General features: G+C 47.1%; 1 protein-coding gene across 1 annotated transcript in view; it reads right to left on the bottom strand.

Annotated features, from left to right (window-relative positions):
* The window catches only part of vhll (von Hippel-Lindau tumor suppressor like), a 48217-nt gene that overhangs the window by 5216 nt on the left and 20812 nt on the right, over positions 1-22189 (bottom strand). The window contains exon 2 of the mRNA XM_086009272.1: positions 334-468. Within this exon, the coding sequence (XP_085865398.1) occupies positions 334-468 (135 nt within the window). The remainder of the gene's footprint in view (positions 1-333; positions 469-22189) is intronic.

The following is a 22189-nucleotide window of genomic DNA, read 5'->3' as shown; positions in this document are numbered from 1 at the left end:
GGCCGTATGGTGAAATTACACAGCTGCTTTACCAACTGAATTATCAGCGAACAGTGATGGGAGATTTTTAACGTGGTGGAGCAATATTTCAATGTAATCTCTGGAAAAAGTTAATTAATTAATTTTCCTCCAGACGGTTAATGGTTTGAAAAGTCCTATTTGTAGCTAAGATGTTGGAGAATAACAAGGTTTTGGCTCTCGAGCAAAATATCCAACTAATGCAGAAGCCTCTGTAGCTGAGAGTGGGGCCAAGATCTAATTACAGATCTATTGTCTGTGATATGTGATAGTTGTGAGTTCAGCTAAACCGGATGCTGTGTGTGCGGTATTTACCTGGAAGTGTGATGTAAACAGGAATGTAAACAGGATCATCTTCATCATATTGTGCAGATGTTGGAAAATAAACCTCATCCTTATTTATAAGCAATTCGTCTCTAGTGTTTGCATCCCGAAAAACCCAAGGATGAGCTGAAAAAGATAAGAGCCTGGCATCAAGTGAGGCAACGTTTTGTCAGCATCTGAAGTCACACATGACACCTGTGGTTATTTTTATGTACATCCATAACAAGTACACACTAATTTAGTTCCAGAAGTGATTCTGCTATGTTGTCCAAGGCTCCTGCTGCTGTGCAATTCACCTCCTTTATACTGCAACATAACAGAAAAACAGCTGCATGACTGTATTTGGCCACTGAACCTTCTCTAATGATGGTGTGGCGGAGACCACATAGGGACAGTAACACAATTCACTATGTATAGCCAATGTTGTTATCGCTCCACGGTATGTACAGAACTTGGTTGGGTTATCGGGGCAGGGTCCCTTTAAGAGTCGTCGATTGTGTGATGACGTCATAGCCCTGCGACGAGGCTGAGTCCCTCAGTCGATGCGGAGAGTTAATAAAGCTAACACGCGTTTTTCTTTGCTGCTACGAAAGTCTCGCAATCTGTTGATTTCCAGCGACTCCTATAACGGCATAGATCTGTGCTGACCAGTCAGCAAAAAAAACCAAATCACATCATGGACAGTCATGGACAGAATAATTGCTGGCTTCTGCATCCAACAGTAATGTTTATAAAAATGAGAACATTAGCGTACTAAAACTAATTGATGAACTTGTCTGTATTAGATTGGTGCAAGATAACACTATTTTCTGGCTGAAACTTGACCACATCAAAAGCGCTCCTTGTTTTCAGCAGTCTTGTTACATCGTTCATTATCCTTCACAGGACCAGATCTCAAATTAGCGCCTTTCATTTTTCAATTCAAATCAGCTGTAAAAATGTTTATGCTTCCATTCAAGGCCATAATTTGCTGCGGGAGGGCATCTAATGGTGTTACAGTAAAATAATAACTAAATATCAAAAACTGTGCGTTGCCATTTTTGCCTAATAAAAGTTTGATCATGGCCCTGTTACCGCTTCATTTTGCAATGTATTCGACTGGCCTTTGTCAGAGTTGAGTTCCAACATCAACACAAGGATGCCCCCTCTTTTCCATTGCTGAATAACTGGCTGGCGTTCAGTGCCTCACTCAAGTGGCCATTCTTCAGGTGTGTGCCTAGACAGTGATTGTCAGTGAGCTAATTTCATGGAGGCATCATATCTAAATTGAAGCTTACTGTCAACAACATCCACATGCAGGCACTTTCTAGCAAGTGTCCCTTGACAGTGATCAGGAGTGGGAACCCTATCTGTTTCTTCCTCTTCCCCTCCCTAGCTTCCAGATGCAACCGTTGTGCATTTACCAACTAAGCTTCGATACAGACTGAAGATAGGAGTGAAGAGGGTAGTCTCTTTGGCCACTTTATTTATGTGCCATTTTTATTACAATGCCATTTCTGGAGGTATTGCAGTGACAAAAACAAGGCAGTACTAGTGCCTTTGGAGACCATGAGACCCACCTCAGATGAGATCCCACCTATGGTACAGCACAATTGCAGGTAAACATGCCTCTGATGGGGCTGGATCCTGTTGCAACAATTCTTTTATGGTCAGCCTGGCCATACAGGCCACAGTCAGAAAGTCTCAGTTACTACATTTAAACAGCAGCATGCACAATCTTGAGCATCTCCTGAGGTTTCAGTGTCAATACTAGTGAAAATTCAGAGCAATCACAGCCTTACCACATTATATAACCATTTCCACCAAATTCTAAGCATGCTATTGGATTATTTTAAAGAACCATGAGGGTGCACAGTGATCCTGGGTGGAGAAAGGAAATATCAACCAGGTACTCAAACAGTCAGCACCTTCAGGAGCTGTATCCCAGTGAGAGTCAGCACCTTCAGGATCTGTACTCCACTGAGAGTCAGCACCTTCAGGAACTGTACTCCACAGAGAGTCAGCACCTTCAGGATCTGTACTCCACTGAGAGCACCTTCAGGAACTGTATCCCAGTGAGAGTCAGCACCTTTAGTGTTAAATCCGTGAATTTTGATGTATGGTGTCCTTCAATAAATCGACAGAGACTGCAGAGGAACAATCAACAGGTGTTTACTGGATGAAGGTTACTCTAAAACTAAAGTACAGATCCCTACTCAGGGTTTATATACAGGTGTGGTCACTGCCGGTACTACAGTATACAGGAGCTGTAAAAAGTAGTTCTCCCCTTAAAGGTACATACACTACAATTCCTCCCCTTTTAGATTAACAGTACCATAACATTCATTTAACAATTAACACTTTTAACATGCAACATTAACGGCAAATAGTCCATTTATAAATTCAGTCTTTGGGGCGGCTTCCTGATCCTTTCTGGATAGCGCCTTTCCTGAGTGTCTTGCTCTTGGTGCGGAGGCAATTCTGGCCCCCTGTCGTCGGTTGGTTCATCAGCTCCCGATGCTACTGTTTCTGTGGTAGATGCTACCCGTATGTCGGGTTCATCACCAGGTACGCGAGACCTGGGGTTGACTCGTTCCTGTGACTCTAGGATCTGGTCGACATGGCATCTCACAATGTTCTCCCCAACATCCACTGTGTACATTAGTGGCCCCTGCCGTGTGCATATCGTCCCTGATTGCCATTTCTCTGTTCAGTAGTCGCGGGCCAAGACTGGTTGCCCTACATTGAAGCTCCTTGTCGGCTTCTCATTGATGTGCTGGAATTGCTTATTCTCAACATCTCTTCGTACATTTGGTCTGAGCAAATCCAGACGAGATCTCAACCTTTGGTTAAAGAACATCATGGCCGGGGTCTGGTTGGTGACTGCATGTGTCGCATTTCTGTAGGCTAACAGGAAATTGTCCACCTTATGCTGCAGTGGAATGTCATCATCGCACATGGCCCTTACTGCTTTTTCAAAGGTTTGTACGAACCTCTCAGCCAATCCATTTGTGGCTGGATGATACGGGGCGGATGTGTAATGCCTTACCCCATTCCTTTTCATAAATCTTCGAAACTCTTCGGACACAAACTGTGGTCCGTTATCAGAGCAAATCTGCTCTGGCAAGCCGTTCCTGGCAAATATGGTCCGTAGGACTGCAATAGTTTTCTCCGAGGTGGTGGAGGACATTTTGATCACCTCAGGCCATTTCGAGTGCGCATCCACGGCTATTAAAAACATTGAGTCCATGAATGGACCAGCAAAATCAATATGCACCCATTGCCATGGAGATGAGGGCCACTCCCATGGGTGTAGAGGGGCATGTGGTGGTGCATTTTGGACCTTCTGGCATCCTGAGCAGCTCTTTGTCAGGTCCTCGATTTGCTGATCGATCCCTGGCCACCACACATAAGCCCGAGCAAGGCTTTTCATTTTCACCCCTCCCAGATGGCCTTCGTGAAGCTCATTGAGCACTCTCTCCCTTAACTTGGGTGGAATTACCACTCGGGATCCACACATCAAGGTCCCCTGGCATACTGACAGCTGTTCTCTTCTGGATGAGAATGCTGGCAACAGTGAGTCGCCATTGTTAGATCCGTGATTCTGAGAGTATGATGTTTTTCAATAACCACACGGATGCTGTAACTTAATAATCAACAGGTATTTACTGGAGTAGGGTAGTCTCAAGACTGGGGGTACAGAGGCATACTCAAGGCTTATATACAGGTGTGGTCACTGCCGGTACAACAGTATACAGGAGCTGTAAAAGTAGTTCTCTCTTAAAGATACATACACTACAATTCCTCCCCTTTTAGATTAGCAGTACCCATAATATTCAAATAACAATTAACACTTTAACATGCACATTAAACAACAATAGTCCATTTATAGATTCAGTCTTTGGGGCGGCTTCCTGATCCTTCCGGGATAGCGCCTTTCCTGCGGTTCTTGTTCTTGGTGCGGAGGCGATTCTGGCCCCTTTTTGTCGGTTAGTTCATCGGTTTCCACTGCTACTGGTTCTGAGGTAGATGCTACCGGTATGTCGGGTTCATCCCCAGGTACGCGAGACATGGGGTTGACTCGTTCCTGTGACGCTAAGATCTGATCGACGTGGCGTCTCACAATGTTCTCCCCTACATCCACTGTGTACATTAATGGCCCCTGCCTTGTGCATATCGTTCCGGGTTGCCATTTCTCTGTTCAGTAGTCACGGGCCAAGACTGGTTGTCCTACATTGAAGCTCCTTGTCGGCTTCTCATTGATGTGCTGGAATTGTTTATCCTCAACATTTCTTCGCACATTTGGTCTGAGCAAATCCAGACGAGATCTCAACCTTCGGTTAAAGAACATCATGGCTGGGGTCTGGTTGGGAACTGCATGTGTCGCATTTCTGTAGGCTAATAAGAAATTGTCCACCTTATGCTGTAGTGGAATTTCATCGTCGCACATGGCCTTTATCGCCTTTTTAAAGGTTTGTACAAACCTCTCGGCCAATCCATTTGTGGCTGGATGATACGGGGCGGATGTGTAATGCCTTACCCCATTCCTTCTCATAAATTTCTGAAACTCTTCGGACACAAACTGTGCTCCATTATCAGAGCAAAGCAGAGGCGTAGGACCCTCTCCGTGCTTGCGATAATTTTTGAGTACATTGTGTAACTAAGATCGTAACATTTTGTAATAACTTACGATGTGAAAAAAAAGGTGATTGTAAATTTGGTTTACACTGTATAATTTTACAAGCGTGTAGGGGTATGAGACCCCTTATTGAAAACTGAAGTATCTGTAAGATGCCTACCGTACCATGGTTTTTTTTTCTTGAATTTAAGGGGAATAGACGGGACGGGGATCAGTGGCAGATAGCTATTAGGTAAATACAGGGGATGGTTGTTTGTGGGGGGTCAGAAATCATTGCTCATTTCTTCAAGAGGATACTACAAGCAAGCTGGAAGTATCCAAGGGCGGACTGTAAGAATTCGCAATAATTTACAGTTCTGAAGATTCATGTTTTTGATTAAAGGATCCCTGAGCAATGTGCTTTTAACTTTCCAGGGATAAAATGGCTGTCACCACATGGCCGAAGACAAGGACAATGCTTTGTTTCCAAAGCAACTGAATGCTATTAGCATTTGTTTAGATACACCTGAAACTGCAGACGAGACGTTTGCACCTTGAATGGGAAGCGTTAACTTTAAATGGGTTTCCAATCACCCAGTACTGGACTATAGAGCAGATGTATCTCCCTTTTGTTTCAGCACAGGGAGCTCTGAAAATCACATTAACTCAATCTAACCACTTTGAGTTAGCCTATCACAGCTTTCGACCCTTTTGGGTGGGGAACTTTTGCACACAGCCTGCAAGGCAGGATGTGAGGGGCTCACCAGGTATAAAAAAAGGGCTGAGAAGCCAGCTCTTTCTCTTGACTTCCTGGGACGATAAGGTGAGCTCTCTCTCTCTCTTCGCTGGACCATGTGAGCAGAGATTTTCTGACTCTCAACAAGGCAACCTAGCAGGAGTTAAGGGGGGATGGTGATTTAAGGGAATTGCTAAGATTGTTTAAATACATTGTAGCTTTTGTACCCCTCGTTTTTGCCGTGTGTACCCCCTTGATATATAGTTTTACAATTTTACTGTGTTCGTGTGGGATAGTTTGATATTGTGATTGTAGTTTCTTTTAGTTAATAAAGCTTGATAATTTTCTCTCATCCAAACCACGTGTTCCGTTTTAATATCATTAATTATAAGTTCCTCCACTCAGAACTAAAGGAGGGGTAGCGAAATTGGTTTAGAGTGCAGCAGCAAAAAGACTGCTGGCCAGGTAGATTACCTTCAACCAGTTTAAAAGAAACCCCGAAATCCTTACAGAAGGACTGCTGGTCCAAAGACAAAATATGCAGACAATGCGGGAAGATTGGACACATTGCACGAGTTTGTAGGTCTGGGAAGAAGACCAGCGACAACAAAAAGGCTACTAAGGAACCGTACAAGAAAGTACAAAAGATGACGGACAGTAGTTCCGAAGACCAGATGAGCGATAGTGAATCCGAGAACAGGAGATTAAGCTGTCTCAAACTTCACAATGTAATCGCAAAAGAGGATCACCGAACCATTTGGGTCACCCTCACGATAGCAGGGTCCCAAGTTAAAATGGAATTGGATACAGTATCTGCGCTAACCGTTATGAATCGATGAGACTATGAGCGGCTATTTTCACACATACCCTTGAGAGAGACATCCATCATCTTGACGACGTATACGGGGCAAAAAGTATACCCCAGAGGAAAAATAAGGGTGCCTGTCGAATACAATGGCAAGAAAATACAGAAATTGTATCTCTACATACTGCCAAATGGTGGACCACCGTTATTGGGACGGGAATGGATCAGGAAGATAAACTTAGATTGGCATTCCATTCATGCAATGACGGTGGACGGTAAAAAAGATGAAGACGTCACTCCTGGACGATTGTCAACAATCTTAGCTAACGCCAAAGAGGTATTTCAACAAGAACTGGGCACGCTTAAAGGCGTAACCGCCTCGTTAAAAATAGAAGAGAATGCAGTTCCCAAGTTTTTCAAAGCGAGACTGGTACCATATGCAATTCGTCCAGCCGTCGAGGCAGAGCTGGAGAATCTGGAGAAGGCGGGCGTGTTGTCTAAGGTCGACTGGAGCGAGTGGGCGACACCCATCGTTCCTGTCATGAAGAAAACGTTAAGCAATAAGTCCGGAGAGCCAAGGAAGATTCGCATCTGTGGGGATTTCAAGGTGACGGTGAACCCTGTCCTTCACACAGTACAATATCCTCTTCCAAGGATAGAAGGCATCTTCGCCTCACTGTCTGGAGGGAAGCGTTTTACAAAAATTGACCTAGCACAAGCATATTTGCAGATGGAGGTTGAAGAGCCCTTAGGAAGTATCTCACGATAAACACTCACAAAGATCTTTACCAGTATCATCGATTGGTATTCGGAGTAGCATCAGCTCCGGCGATATGGCAAAGAGCGATGGAACAAGTCCTGCAAGGGATTCCGGGGACTCAGTGTTACTTGGACGACATCCTTGTAACAGGTGAAGATGACAGTGAACACCTTAACAACCTAGAACAGGTGCTCACTAGACTACGGGAACATGGGCTGCGAGCCAACTGCCCCAAGTGCGAATTTTTTAAGAAACAGATATCGTATTGTGGCCACGTGATTGATGAAGAGGGGTTACATAAGTCCCCTGACAAAATTGAAGCGGTTGTTAAGGCCCCAGCGCCTGAAAATGTGTCGCAACGGAGGTCATTCCTCGGGTTGGTGAATTACTATCATAAGTTTATGCCGAATTTGTCGACAATTCTGCATCCACTGAATGCCCTGCTACGAATGGGGGTAGCATGGAAATGGAGCGATGATTGTAAACGTGCTTTTCAGAAGAGTAAGGACTTAATCACTTCGAAGGAAGTATTGGCTCACTACAACCCAGCACTGCCAATCAGGCTGGCGTGTGATGCGTCTCCCTACGGCATTGGGGCGGTACTGTCACATAAATTCCTTGATGGTTTGGAGAGGCCGATAGCTTTTGCGTCACGCTCGTTAACTTCTGCCGAGCATAACTACGCCCAGATTGACAGAGAGGCCCTCAGCCTAGTGTGGGGGGTGAAGAAGTTCAATCACTATCTGCACGGTCAAAAATTTACTCTACTAACCGATCATCTACCTCTTGTCTCCATTTTCAACCCTCAGAAGGGCGTACCGATAATGACAGCACAACGGCTGCAGAGATGGTCCCTTTTCCTAGGGGCACACCAATATGACATCGAGTACAGGGGAACTAAACAGCATGGAAATGCTGCTGGATTGTCACGTCTACCGTTGCCGACGGTGGAAGAAGAAGACCTTGCAGTGGATCCAATGGAGTTATTCCACTCGACCATAGTCGAATGTCTCCCTGTGACGAATGCAAACATAGAAAAGGAAACACGGAATGACCCGACACTATCACGGGTCTATGATTTAACGATGAAGGGATGGCCAGCACATGGCGAACCACTGCTGCCAGCATTTTCGCCAAGAAGAGAACAGCTGTCAGTGTGCAGAGGAACCTTGATGTGTGGATCCAGAGTAGTAATTCCACCTAAGTTGAAGGATAGAGTGCTCAATGAGCTTCATGAGGGTCATCTGGGTGGGGTAAAAATGAAGAGCTTAGCCAGAGCGTTTGTGTGGTGGCCGGGAATCGATAGAGAAATCGAAGAGATGACCAAGAGCTGTGCAGGATGCCAGAAGGTCCAAAACGCCCCACCACAAGCTCCTCTGCATCCATGGGAGTGGCCCTCATCTCCATGGCAAAGGGTGCACATTGATTTTGCTGGTCCCTTCATGGACTCGATGTTTTTAATTGCGGTGGATGCACATTCAAAGTGGCCAGAGGTAATAAAAATGTCCTCAACCACCACGGAAAAAACTATCGCAGTTTTACGAACCATATTCGCCAGGAATGGGCTGCCTGAACAGATTTGCTCTGACAATGGACCACAGTTTATGTCTGAAGAGTTCCGGAGGTTCTTAAAGAACAATGGTGTTAAGCATTACACATCTGCCCCATATCATCCAGCCACTAATGGATTGGCCGAGAGGTTTGTCCAAACATTCAAGAAGGCTATCAAGGCAATGTGTAATGAAGATATACCCCTACAACACAAGGTGGACAACTTCTTGTTTGCCTACCGGAATGCGACACATGCGGTTACCAACCAAACTCCAGCCATGATGTTCTTCAATCGAAGACTACGATGCCGCTTGGATTTGGTTAAGCCAAACGTCCGAAGAGATGTGGAGAACAGGCAGTTTCAGAATATGAATGAAAGGCCGACCAGGAGTTTTAAGATAGGTCAACCAGTTTTGGCCCGGGACTACCGCACTGAGAAATGGCAGCCAGGAACGATTTGTAAACGACAAGGACCTCTCATGTATACCGTGGATGTTGGGGAGAGCATTGTAAGACGCCATGCTGACCAGATTCTAGAGTCACTGGAAAACGTCAACTCCACACCACGATCTGATACACCTGGTAATGAAATCGACGTTCCAATTGCAGCTACCGCAGAACCGGTAATATTGGAAGCAGATGAACCAAACAACGACATTGATTCCGACTCAACATTGCCAGAAGAACCTGATACTCCAAAGATGTGTTATCCAGACAGAATCAGGAAGCCTCCTCAAAGACTGAACTTATAATTGCTTAAACTTAACCAATGTATCTAGCAACAGTAATTGTGATTGTAACTAGTTATCATTTAGTTGTTAAATGAATGTTATGTACTGTTTATCTAAAAGGGGAGGAATTGTTGTGTATGTACCTTTAAAAGAATAACTGGTCTCAGACTGCAGTACCGGCAGTGACCACCCCTGTATAAAAGGCGCTAGAGAGCCTCTGTTGGTTAATTTCGTTTATGCCTTTCACCAGTAAAGACTTGTTTGTTTCTCTCCTGCTAGTCCGTGTCTCAATCATTCACGGACTTAACAAATACGAGATCTGCTTCTGGAAAAACTCGCATTTGTGGTGATTAGCTCAGAGCCCATAATCCTTCAATCTAGTGAGCACCTGCTCCAGGTTGGCGAGGTGATCACTGTCATTTTCGCCCGTGACCAGGATGTCGTCCAAATAACACTGGGTCCCTGGAATCCCTTGCAGGACTTGATCCATTGCCCTTTGCCAAATAGCTGGAGCTGATGCTACCCCGAACACCAGCCGGTTGTATTGGCAGAGACCTTTATGAGTGTTGATCGTGAAGTACTGTTTCGAGGCTTCTTCTACCTCCATTTGCAGGTACGCCTGGGCCAGATCAATCTTAGTGAAGCGTTTCCCTCCAGATAGCGAGGCGAAAATATCTTCAATCCGCGGAAGCGGATATTGTACAGTGTGAAGGACTGGGTTCACTGTCACCTTAAAGTCCCCACAGATGCGAACCTTCTTTGGTTCCCCAGGCGTATTACTCAATGACCTCTTCATTACAGGAACGATGGGTGTAGCCCACTCGCTCCAATCCACTTTGGATAGTGCTCCTGAACGTTCCAAACCTTCCAGCTCTGCTTCGACGGCTGGGCGGATCGCATAAGGTACCGGTCTGGCCTTAAAAAACTTTGGGCTTCCATTTTCCTCTATTTTGGTCGTTGCTGTTATGCCTTTTAGTGTTCCGAGTCCCTCCTGGAACACTTCTTGTGCGTCAGTTAGCATTTTTGACAGTCGTCTAGGTGTGACGTCGTCATCCTTTTTGGCATCTACAGTCAGTGCTTGTATGGAATGCCAATCTAGCTGTATCTTCCGGATCCATTCACGCCCTAGTAGTGGTGGTCCTCCATCTGGCAATACATATAGATCCATTTTTGGTGTTTCCTTGCCGTTGTATATCACGTTCACCCTTATTTTTCCTTTGGGGTAGACTTTTTGCCCCGTGTACGTCTTCAAGACAATCTCTGTATCTCTCAAGGGTATATGTGAGAATAGCCGCTTGTAGTCCCTTCGGTTTATGACTGTTAGGGCTGATCCTGTGTCCAATTCCATTTTCACTTGGACTCCATCTATCTTGAGCGTGACCCAGATAGTTTGGTGATCTTCCATTTTGATTACATGATGTAGTTTCAGACAACCCAGCTCCTTGCTTCCGGAGTCTGTATCACTTTTCTGTTCGTCTGAACTACTCTCCGTCACCTTATGTACCTTTTTGTACTTCTCCTGTGGAGATTTCTTGCTGCTGGTTTTCTTTCCCGACCTGCAGACACTTGCTTTGTGTCCTACTTTTCCACACTGTCTGCACACTTGGTCCTTGAACCAACAATCCTTATGGTCGTGTGTTGTTCTGCCGCAGCGATAATACTTCACTGCTCCATAAGACATTTCATTTGTGCCATATTCTTGCGATCTCCGTTGTATCTCTGCAGCGCCCCGTGCGGCTGCTTCGTGTGATACTGCCACGCTGAAAGCCTTGTCCAGCGTAAGATCCTTTTCTGATAGAAGCCGTTTCTGGGTTCCTTCACTTTGAAGCCCACACACAAACTTGTCCCTTAAAGTATCTTGCTAGTCCCGTTCCAAACTGGCAGTGTTTCGATAGTTTGCGCAGTTCCGTTAAATACTCAGCATTACTTTTGTCTTTATGCTGGTTCCTTTTGTGAAACTTAAATCTTTCTGCTATCAGCAGCGGTGTGGGGTTTAAGTGGTCCTGTAGGATTGCCACTATGCTTTCAAAATCCTTTTCCACTGGCTTCTCTAGGGTTACTAGGTTTCGCAGTAAGCCGTACGTTTTTGCACCCATGGAATTCAACAATACCAGTGCTTTCCTGGCATCTGGCACTTCATTCGCCTTGCAGTACACTTCTACGCGTTCTATATATGTTGCCCAATCTTCGACTTCATTGTCGAACGCTGTGACACTGCCACTCTTCTGCATCCCTGGGTGTGGTTAGACTAGCTAAAAATGGCGTCTCCCGCGCTCTCCCTTCTTCTCCGCTGGCTCAAAATGGCGTCTCCCGTGCTTCCTTTCTTCCCCCGCGAACGCTGCTCAGCCCTTGAAACCCCGGCCGTGCTCTGCGCGTTTTCCCCTCTCTCGTTGATGCCGCTCGGTCTTCAACCCCGGCTGCACCCTGTGTGCTTTACACTCTCTCTTACCCTGTCGACGCTGCTCGGCCTTTTTCTGTGCCGTCGGTCGGCTCCAGCCACCGCCATCCGGGAAGGCTCTGCGCCGTACCTGCTGCCAGCCCGCTGCGCTGGATCGTCGCGACTGGGGAACCAAGCCCAGCTCTCCACAGCCTCCTCTGCGATGTTCAAGTCCTCTCCGGATGGTCGACGCCCGCACTGGTGGAATCGGCCTTCTTCTACAGAGTTGCAGGTAGGTTCGAATCGACTCATCGCCACTGTTAAATCCGTGAATTTTGATGTATGGTGTCCTTCAATAAATCGACAGAGACTGCAGAGGAACAATCAACAGGTGTTTACTGGATGAAGGTTACTCTAAAACTAAAGTACAGATCCCTACTCAGGGTTTATATACAGGTGTGGTCACTGCCGGTACTACAGTATACAGGAGCTGTAAAAAGTAGTTCTCCCCTTAAAGGTACATACACTACATTTAGGATCTGTACTCCACTGAGAGTCAGCACCTTCAGGATCTGTACTCCACTGAGAGTCAGCACCTTCAGGAACTGTATCCCAGTGAGAGTCAGCACCTTCAGGATCTGTACCCCAATGAGAGTCAGCACCTTCAGGAACTGTACCCCAGTGAGAGTCAGCACCTTCAGAGTCTGTACTCCACTGAGAGTCAGCACCTTCAGGATCTGTACCCTGGAGAGAGTCAGCACCTTCAGGAACTGTATCCCAGTGAGAGTCAGCACCTTCAGGATCTGTACCCCAGTGAGAGTCAGCACCTTCAGGATCTGTACCCCAGTGAGAGTCAGCACCTTCAGGATCTGTACCCTGGAGAGTGAAAGGATTCGCAAATTTCATGGCTCCCCCGAGGATTTACTTTTGGTTTATTAAAGAAACCCTGGTTGGACTGAGTTTGGAATCCAGGGCTCAACAAGATGGCTGCGGTCAGCCTCATGGCCAAAGCCTGTAAGTTTCAGTTTGGACTGACAAGCTTGTATTCTGATGACTGTGAGAAGGAACTTTCCAGAACTTGAATGCAGACAGACCTGTAGTGTATGTACCTTTAAGAGAGAACTACTTTTACAGCTCCTGTATACTGTAGTACCGGCAGTGACCACACCTGTATATAAGCCTTGAGCATGCCTCTGTACTGCCAGTCTTGAGACTACCCTACTCCAGTAAACACCTGTTGATTGTTAAGTGACAGCCTCCGTGTAGTTATTGGAAAACATCCTACTTTAAGAATCACGGATCTAACAGTGGCGACGAGGTCGATTCGAATCTGCCTGCAACTCTGCATTTCCCTTCAAGGATTCGCTCCGGGAGGACGGTGGAAGAAAGTCGAGGCCAGAAGCACGGGCGTCGACCACGAGCAACCGCCCAGTCATCCGGCAGAGAGTAAACATCGCAGGGGAGGCTGTTGAGAGCCGAGCTTGGTTCCCCAGCCACGAAGCTCCAGCAACAGAATGGCAACAGGTACAGCGCACACCCTTCCCGGACAGCGGCGGCTGGAGCCGACCGACGGCATAGAAAAAGCCAAGCAGTGTCGACGGGGTAAGAGAGAGGGTGAAGCGCACAGGGTGCGGCCGTGGGTTGAAAACCGAGCGGCGTCGAGGAAAAACAAACAGAGAGAGAAAAGGTAAAGCAGCAGCCGGGTTCAAGACCGAGCGACGGCAATGGGAAAGGCGCACAGGAGAACGCGCAGAGCACAGCTAGGGCTCAAGGGCTGAACCGCGTCGGCGGGGAGAAGAAGGGAGAGCGCGGGAGACGCCATTGAGCCGCGGAGAAGAAGGGAGAGCGCGGGAAACGCCATGTTTAGAAGCCGCAGCGGAGAAGAAGGGCGAGCACGAGAAGAAAGGAAAGCGTGGGAGACGCCATTTTGTGCCAGCGGAGAAGAAGGGCGAGCGCGGGAGACGCCATTTTATGCAGTTAAATCACACCCAAGGATGTCGAAGAGTGGCAGTATCACTGCGTTCGACAATGAAGTCGAAGATTGGGCGACATATGTGGAACGCACTGAAGTGTACTGCAGGGCGAATGAAGTGCCAGATGCTAGGAAAGTACTGGTTTTGTTAAATTCCATGGGTGCAAAAACTTATGGCTTACTGTGAAACCTAATAACCCCAGAGAAGCCTGTGGATAAGAATTTCGAAAGCATAGTAGAAATCCTACAGGACCACTTAAACCCCACACCACTGCTGATAGCAGAAAGCTTTAAGTTCCACAAAAGGAACCAGCATAAAGACGAAAGTTATGCTGAGTACTTAACGGAACTGCGCAAGCTATCGAAACACTGCCAGTTTGGAGTGGGACTATCAGATGCGTTAAGGGACAAGTTTGTGTGTGGGCTTCAAAGTGAAGGAACCCAGAAACGGTTTCTATCAGAAAAGGATCTTACGCTGGACAAGGCTTTCAGCATGGCAGTATCACACGAAGCAGCCGCATGGGGCGCTGCAGAGATACAACGGAGACCGCAAGAATATGGCACCAATGAAATGTCATATGGAGCAGGGAAGTGTTATCGCTGTGGCAGAACACACGACCAGAAGGATTGTTGGTTCAAGGACCAAGTGTGCAGACAGTGTGGAAAAGCAGGACACATAGCAAGAGTCTGCAGGTCAGGGAAGAAAACCAACAGCAAGAAATCTCCACAGGAGAAGTACAAAAAGGTACATAAGGTGAAGGACAGTAGTTCAGACGAACAGAAAAGTGATACAGACTCCGGAAGCAAGGAGCTGGGTTGTCTGAAACTACATAAGGTAACCAAAATGGAGGATCACCAGACTATCTGGGTCACACTCAAGATAGACAGAGTCCAAGTGAAAATGGAATTGGACACTGGATCAGCCCTACCAGTCATAAACCAAAGGGACTACAAGCGGCGATTTTCACATATACCCTTGAAAGCTACAGAGATTGTCTTGAAGACATACACGGGGCAAAAAGTCTACCCCAAAGGAAAAATAAGGGTGAACGTGATATACAAAGGCCAGGAAATACCTAAAATGGACCTATATGTATTGCCAGATGGAGGACCACCACTACTAGGACGTGAATGGATCCGGAAGATACAATTGATTGGCATTCCATACAGGCACTGAAGGTTGAGGCCAAAAAGGATGACGACGTCACACCTGGACGACTGTCAAAAATGCTAACTGACGCACAAGAAGTGTTCCAGGAGGGACTCGGAACACTAAAAGGCATAACAGCAACGATTAAAAATAGAGGAAAATGCAAGCCCAAAGTTTTTTAAGGCCAGACCGGTGCCTTATGCGATCCAACCAGCCGTCGAAGCAGAGCTGGAAGGGTTGGAACATTCAGGAGTACTGTCCAAAGTAGACGAGCGAGTGGGCTACACCCATCGTTCCTGTAATGAAGAGGTCGTTGAGTAATACGCCTGGGGAACCAAAGAATGTCCGCATCTTTGGGGATTTTAAGGTGACAGTGAACCCAGTCCTTCACACGGTACAATATCCACTTCCACGGATTGAGGATATTTTCGCCTCGCTATCTGGAGGTAAACGCTTCACCAAAATTGATCTGGCCCAGGCGTACTTGCAAATGGAGGTAGAAGAAGCCTCGAAACAATACCTCACGATCAACACTCATAAAGGTCTCTACCAATACAACCGGCTGGTGTTCGGGGTAGCATCGGCTCCGGCTATTTGGCAAAGGGCAATGGATCAAGTCCTGCAAGGGATTCCAGGGGCCCAGTGTTATTTGGACGACATCCTGGTCACGGGTGAAAATGACAGTGATCACCTCGCCAACCTGGAGAAGGTGCTCACTAGATTAAAGGAATATGGGCTATGAGCTAATCACCACAAGTGCGAGTTTTTCCAGAAGCAGATCTCGTATTGTGGCCATGTTATTGATGAGGAGGGGTTACATAAGTCCCCTGAAAAGATTGAGGCAGTAATCAAGGCTCTAGCACCGGAAAATGTGTCACAACTGAGGTCGTTCCTTGGGCTGGTGAACTACTACCATAAGTTCTTACCAAATTTGTCTACAGTATTACACCCACTGAACACCCTACTGCAAACGGGGGTACTATGGAAGTGGAATGACGAATGTAAACGAGCTTTCCAGAAGTGCAAAGAATTGATCACATCAAAAGAGGTGTTGGCCCATTTCAACCCAGCACTACCAATTCGGTTGGCATGTGATGCATCACCCTATGGTATTGGAGCGGTGCTGTCGCACAAATTCCCAGACGGGTTGGAGAGGCCAGTAGCCTTTGCGTCTCGGTCACTAACCTCAGCCGAGCGCAACTACGCCCAGATCGACAGGGAGGCCCTCAGCCTAGTATGGGGAGTAAAAAAATTCAACCACTATCTGCATGGGCAGAAGTTCACCTTGCTGACTGACCACCAACCACTTGTCTCCATCTTTAATCCAAAGAAGGGCGTTCCGATGATGACTGCACAACGGTTACAAAGATGGTCCCTTTTCTAGGGGCGAACCAATAGGAAATAGAATATAAAGGCACGAAACAGCATGGAAACGCTGATGGGCTATCACGCTTGCCACTGCCTACTGTGGAGGAAGCACCAGCAGTGGACCCTATCGAGATATTTTATTCATCAATAATTGAACGATTGCCAGTAACTAACGCGGATATAGAGAAGGAGACCCGCAATGATCCGACACTGTCTTGGGTATATGATTTGACGGTGAGGGGATGGCCAACACATGGTGACTCACTGTTGCCAGCATTCTCATCCAGAAGAGAACAGCTGTCAGTATGCCAGGGGACAGTGATGTGTGGATCCCGAGTGGTAATTCCACCCAAGTTAAGGGAGAGAGTGCTAAATGAGCTTCACGAAGGTCATCTGGGAGGGGTGAAAATGAAAAGCCTTGCTAGGGCTTATGTGTGGTGGCCAGGGATTGATCAACAAATCGAGGACCTAACTAAGAGCTGCTCAGGATGCCAGAAGGTCCAAAATGCACCACCACATGCCCCTCTGCACCCATGGGAGTGGCCCTCCTCTCCAATGGCAACGGGTGCATATTGATTTTGCTGGTCCATTCATGGACTCAATGTTCTTAATAGCAGTGGATGCTCACTCGAAATGGCCTGAGGTGATAAAAATGTCCTCAACCACTACAGAGAAAACGATTGCAGTCCTACGGACCATATTGCCAGGAACGGCTTGCCAGAGCAGATTTGCTCTGATAATGGACCACAGTTTGTGTCCGAAGAGTTTTGGAAATTTATGAGAAGGAATGGGGTAAGGCATTACAGATCCGCCCCGTATCATCCAGCCACAAATGGATTGGCTGAGAGGTTCGTACAAACCTTTAAAATGGCGATAAAGGCCATGTGCGATGATGAAATTCCACTACAGCATAAGGTGGACAATTTCCTGTTAGCCTACAGAAATGCGACACATGCAGTTACCAACCAGACCCCGGCCATGATGATCTTTAACCAAAGGTTGAGATCTCGTCTGGATTTGCTCAGACCAAATGTGCGAAGAAATGTTGAGGATAAACAATTCCAGCACATCAATGAGAAGCCGACAAGGAGCTTCAATGTAGGACAACCAGTCTTGGCCCGTGACTACCGAACAGAGAAGTGGCAACCAGGAACGATATGCACACGGTGGATGTCGGGGACAACATTGTGAGACGCCACGTCGACCAGATCTTAGCGTCACAGGAACGAGTCAACCCCATGTCTCGCGTACCTGGGGATGAACCCGACATACCGGTAGCATCTACCTCAGAAACAGTAGCAGTGGAAACCGATGAAAGGGGGCCAGAATCGCCACCGCAGCAAGAACAAGAACCTCAGGAAAGGCGCTATCCAGAAAGGATCAGGAAGCCGCCCCAAAGACTGAATCTATAAATGGACTATTTCTGTTTAATGTGCATGTTAAAGTGTTAATTGTTATTTGCATATTATGGATACTGCTAATCTAAAAGGGGAGGAATTGTAGTGTATGTACCTTTAAGAGAGAACTACTTTTACAGCTCCTGTATACTGTAGTACCTGCAGTGACCACACCTGTATATAAGCCTTGAGCATGCCTCTGTACTGCCAGTCTTGAGACTACCCTACTCCAGTAAACAACTGTTGATTGTTAAGTTACAGCCTCCGTGTAGTTATTGGAAAACATCCTACTTTAAGAATCACGGATCTAACAAGACCTTCTGCATTTATGCATGAGAAACAAATCCAGTGGCATTCAGGCCTCTGATTAAAAGCCATCAAGGTTGTTTGCACAAACAATCAAGAGCAGACAAGGCCTATTCAATATGTAGTGGGACAAGCTCAGCTGCATTCAGGCCTTCGTTTAGAGGACGTCAACATTGTTTACCCAAGTGCTTCAAAACAATCAACGGGGCATTCAGACTGGAATGGCCCCATCACGAAACCAGTTGGACAAAGGGGAACACTGATGAGGCGTTTAAAACCGATTACCGGCCATCCAGGTCGATGGGCCCAGATCGGTACCTTTTGTATGATTTTCAATACGTCCAGATTAGACAAAGAAATGAGCTGATCTGGTGGGAGATAAGGGCTACCGGGAAGGGTATAACTAGTCCCTCGGGAGGCCATTTCTCTCTCTCTCTCCTGCCTCGCCTCCGGTGCCCTGCCTTACCAGCAACCCAGCAAAAAGGACCGTCGACGAACAGCCCTTCCAGGGAAGTAGAATACCCGCAGTTACGTTTAAATTACTGGGGTATCTCTGCTTTGGGGTGGTGAAAACCTAAGACATTGGCAGGCAACAGGGCACGGAGCAGGCGTTTCAACATCCTAGACTGGTGAGCATCAATTTTCTGGCCCATCACAAGATAACCTAGATAGGTGTAGAGGGTGGGAGTTAAAGGGAATTGCTAAAGTGTAATTTTAGTCATTTTCCCTCGATGTGTCCATTTCTCCTCCCCCGTTAAGTGTAATTGTGCTGCATCCATAGTGATTTTCTCTGTATAGTAATTGTTCTCTATTTTAATAAACATTGGTTTTCTTTGCACCGAACCATTGGTCTCGTTAGTCTATATCACTACTCGTAAATAAGACCGGTGGTCAGAACCAAAAGGGGAGCGATTCGAACCGCACGGGGCTGGAGCAACTCAGACACACGACTGACTGACCAGACACAAACCCCAAACCAAAACCCCCTACAGAAATGGCGACCCAGGTAGGAGCATCGGCGACAGTATGCGATATGACAGACAGTGGTGCGGAGGGAGAAACTGCAATGGAAGAGAGGTTGTCCACTTATGTGTGCAGAAAGGTCAATATCGCCAAGAAATGGGTGGGCGCTATGTTAAAGGCCGAGCGTCGCATAGACGCCGCCGCCCAGTGGACGGCAAGTAAACAGCATAAGAGGGCAATTGAAAAGGCAGTCTGGTTAATGTGTTACAAGAAACAAGTCCTAGTGCTGGACAGTGTTGTAGCAGCACAGGCTGCCAAGCTCAAGAAATTGGCCCTAGAAATGCAGGATAAGGTTTTAGCGGAAGAGAAAGTGCTAGTGGCACTTCAGGTGTTAAGCCAAGAAAGAGCGCAGATGGCAAAGGAACACCAGGCAAAGGTAGAGTGCCTGGCGGCCCGGGCCGTCGAAGTGCAACGGGAACACCAGGCAAAGGTAGAGCGCCTGGAGGCCCGGTCCGGCGAAGTGCAACGGGAACATCAGGCAAGGGTAGAGCGCCTGGAATACCAGACTGCTGAAATTAAAGCCAGCGCTAGGCGCAAGATGGAGCACTTGGAATACCAGGTTAGAGAGGCGAGGGGCAGCGAGATAAGACTGCAGGACACGATTTGCGTCCTCACCCAAGAATTAAAAGAGCAGGAGGAGAAAGTAAGGGAGGTTAAGGCAGCATACAAGCTAGCCTGCGACCAGGGGTTCGAGGAGGCAGATCACGGGCCCTGTAGGGAGGAGATAGAAAGCTTGGGCATGGCCTTATCGAGGGCTTTACCGGCAACCCAAACAGAACCGTCCCACAGGCAGCACCCAGAACAAAGTTGGCTAGGGAATCAGAGGTCCCACGGCCGCCACCCATAGCTCCGAGTTTTCAGGAGTTCTGGCAGCAAGGGGGGGGTGGAGGATGAAGTGGTAGGGGAAGCACAGCAGGCCCCACTAGATAGGCCGGGGCCAGGACCGGTGTACCCCCTCCGACAACGGAGGTACGGCCCGCCCGTTGATGACGAGGACCCAGGGGCCATCCAAAATCAGTTTGTGGTGCCACATGGCACTCAACAGCTCAGGACCATGGTTAGTCACATCCCCAAGCTCACCAAAAAGGGAGACCCCTCTCTGCACTTCAGGGAGATAGAACAGGAAGCGTGCGTTAATGACTGCGATGACGCAGAGCAAGTTAAGATGCTGCTGTTTTCTCTGGGGAGTGATCTCCTCCAGACCCTTTCTGATGAATGTAAAAAGGGGCAGAAAGAGTATGAGGATTTGAGGAACGAGATATTGGAGGCCATGGGACTCAATGACGGTAGTCCGTTCGCCCGGGGGAAAAAACGGTACAGCTCCCAGGGGAGTCCCCGCAGGCGTCCGCAGACAGGCTGTGGCCATTCTACTGGAGCGCATGCCCAGGAATGCCAGTGCAGACATTACTGAACCAAGCCCAATTGACCCACTGGCTCCGTTGTCTAATGACAAACTGCCTGCCCCAAATCCGAGCCCAGGCTGCGGCCTGGTTTGACCCCCGAAGCCCCCAGACCACCGAAGAAACGGTGATCCACCAGCTCACGGTAGCGTTTAGGAATATGAGGGGTATCGAGATGCCCCAACCCAAGGGAAAAGTCCATGAGGTTAAACCTGGGGGCCAGAATAAGAAAGAGTGGCACCAGGAGGGGAACCATCCCTCCCAGACTAAGTTAAACTGTTATGGGTGCGGGAAGGACAGCCACTGGCGCAAGGATTGTAAAAATGCATGGAAAGACAATAAAGTAAAGAACTCCACAGCCCCAGCCCAGAAGGCAGAGACGGAAATAGCTCCCCCTGCGATCGAGTCATTTTTAGAGACCATGCGATCTCTTATGACCAGCCAGGGGAGAATAGCAGCCACCACCAGTGTGGTGGTTCCCTCGGCCCCCTCTGATGCCCCACAATGACTAGAGCCAGCGCAGCCTGTCGACCTGTGTCCCCCAGAAAGACACGCACAGGAATAGACCTCCTGTAAAATGGAGGAATACCTGCGGTGCCAGGTTGCGGAGGCTAAGTTAGTTGAGTAGGCTTTAAGGGAGGAGAATGCTAGGTTAACAGCGAGGGCTGGCAGTTTAGAGCGTCAGCTAATCACAATGTCAATAAAGGAAGGAATCACTATAATACAGAGAAATGATATTGGGTCAAAGGAGCAGGATAGTGAAACAGTTTGGGTAGAGATAAGGAATAATAAGGGGAAAAAAACACTAGTGGGCGTAGTCTATAGGCCTCCGAACAGTTGCAACTCTGTTGGACGGAGTATTAATCAGGGAATAGTTGAGGCTTGTAATAAGGGAACAGCTATAATTATGGGGGGTTTTAACTATCATATTAACTCGACAAATCAAACTGGGCAGAGCAGCCTGGAGGATGAGTTCATTGAGTGTATTAGGGATGGGTTTCTTGAGCAGTATGTAACTGAACCGACCAGGGGGCAAGCAACCTTAGATTTGGTCCTGTGTAATGAGACAGGATTAATTAAAAATGTCCAAGTAAAGGATCCCCTTGGAATGAGTGACCATAACATGGTTGAATTCCATATTCAAGTAGAGGGTGAGAAGGTTGGATCTCAAACAAGCGTGCTGAGCTTGAATAAAGGAGACTATGAAGGTATGAGAGCGGAATTGATTAGAGTGGACTGGGAAAATAGATTAAAGGGTAAGACGGTACATGATCAGTGGTGTACATTTAAAGAGTTATTTTACAACTTCCAAAAAAAATATTCCACTGAGGAAAAAAGGGTATAAAAGAAAAGATAGCCATCCGTGGCTAAGTAACGTAATTAAGGATAGTATCCGACTAAAAACAAGGGCATATAAGGTAGCCAAATCTAGTGGGAAGATAGAAGATTGGGAAGTCTTTAAAAGACAGCAAAAAATAACTAAAAGATTGATTAAGAAAGGGAAGATAGATTATGAAAGTAAATTAGCAAAAAATATAAAAACGGATAGCAAAAGTTTCTATGGTTATATAAAAAGAAAAAGGGTGGCTAAAGTAAATGTTGGTCCCTTAGAGGATGAGGCTGGGAAATTAATGGTGGGAAACATGGAGATGGCAATAACGCTGAACAAATATT

This window comes from Somniosus microcephalus, chromosome 16 (assembly GCF_052327205.1).
Source record: "Somniosus microcephalus isolate GS21.2 chromosome 16, FLI_Smic_1.0, whole genome shotgun sequence".
Lineage (NCBI taxonomy): Eukaryota > Metazoa > Chordata > Chondrichthyes > Squaliformes > Somniosidae > Somniosus > Somniosus microcephalus.
This window is presented reverse-complemented; position numbering and strand designations above follow the sequence as displayed.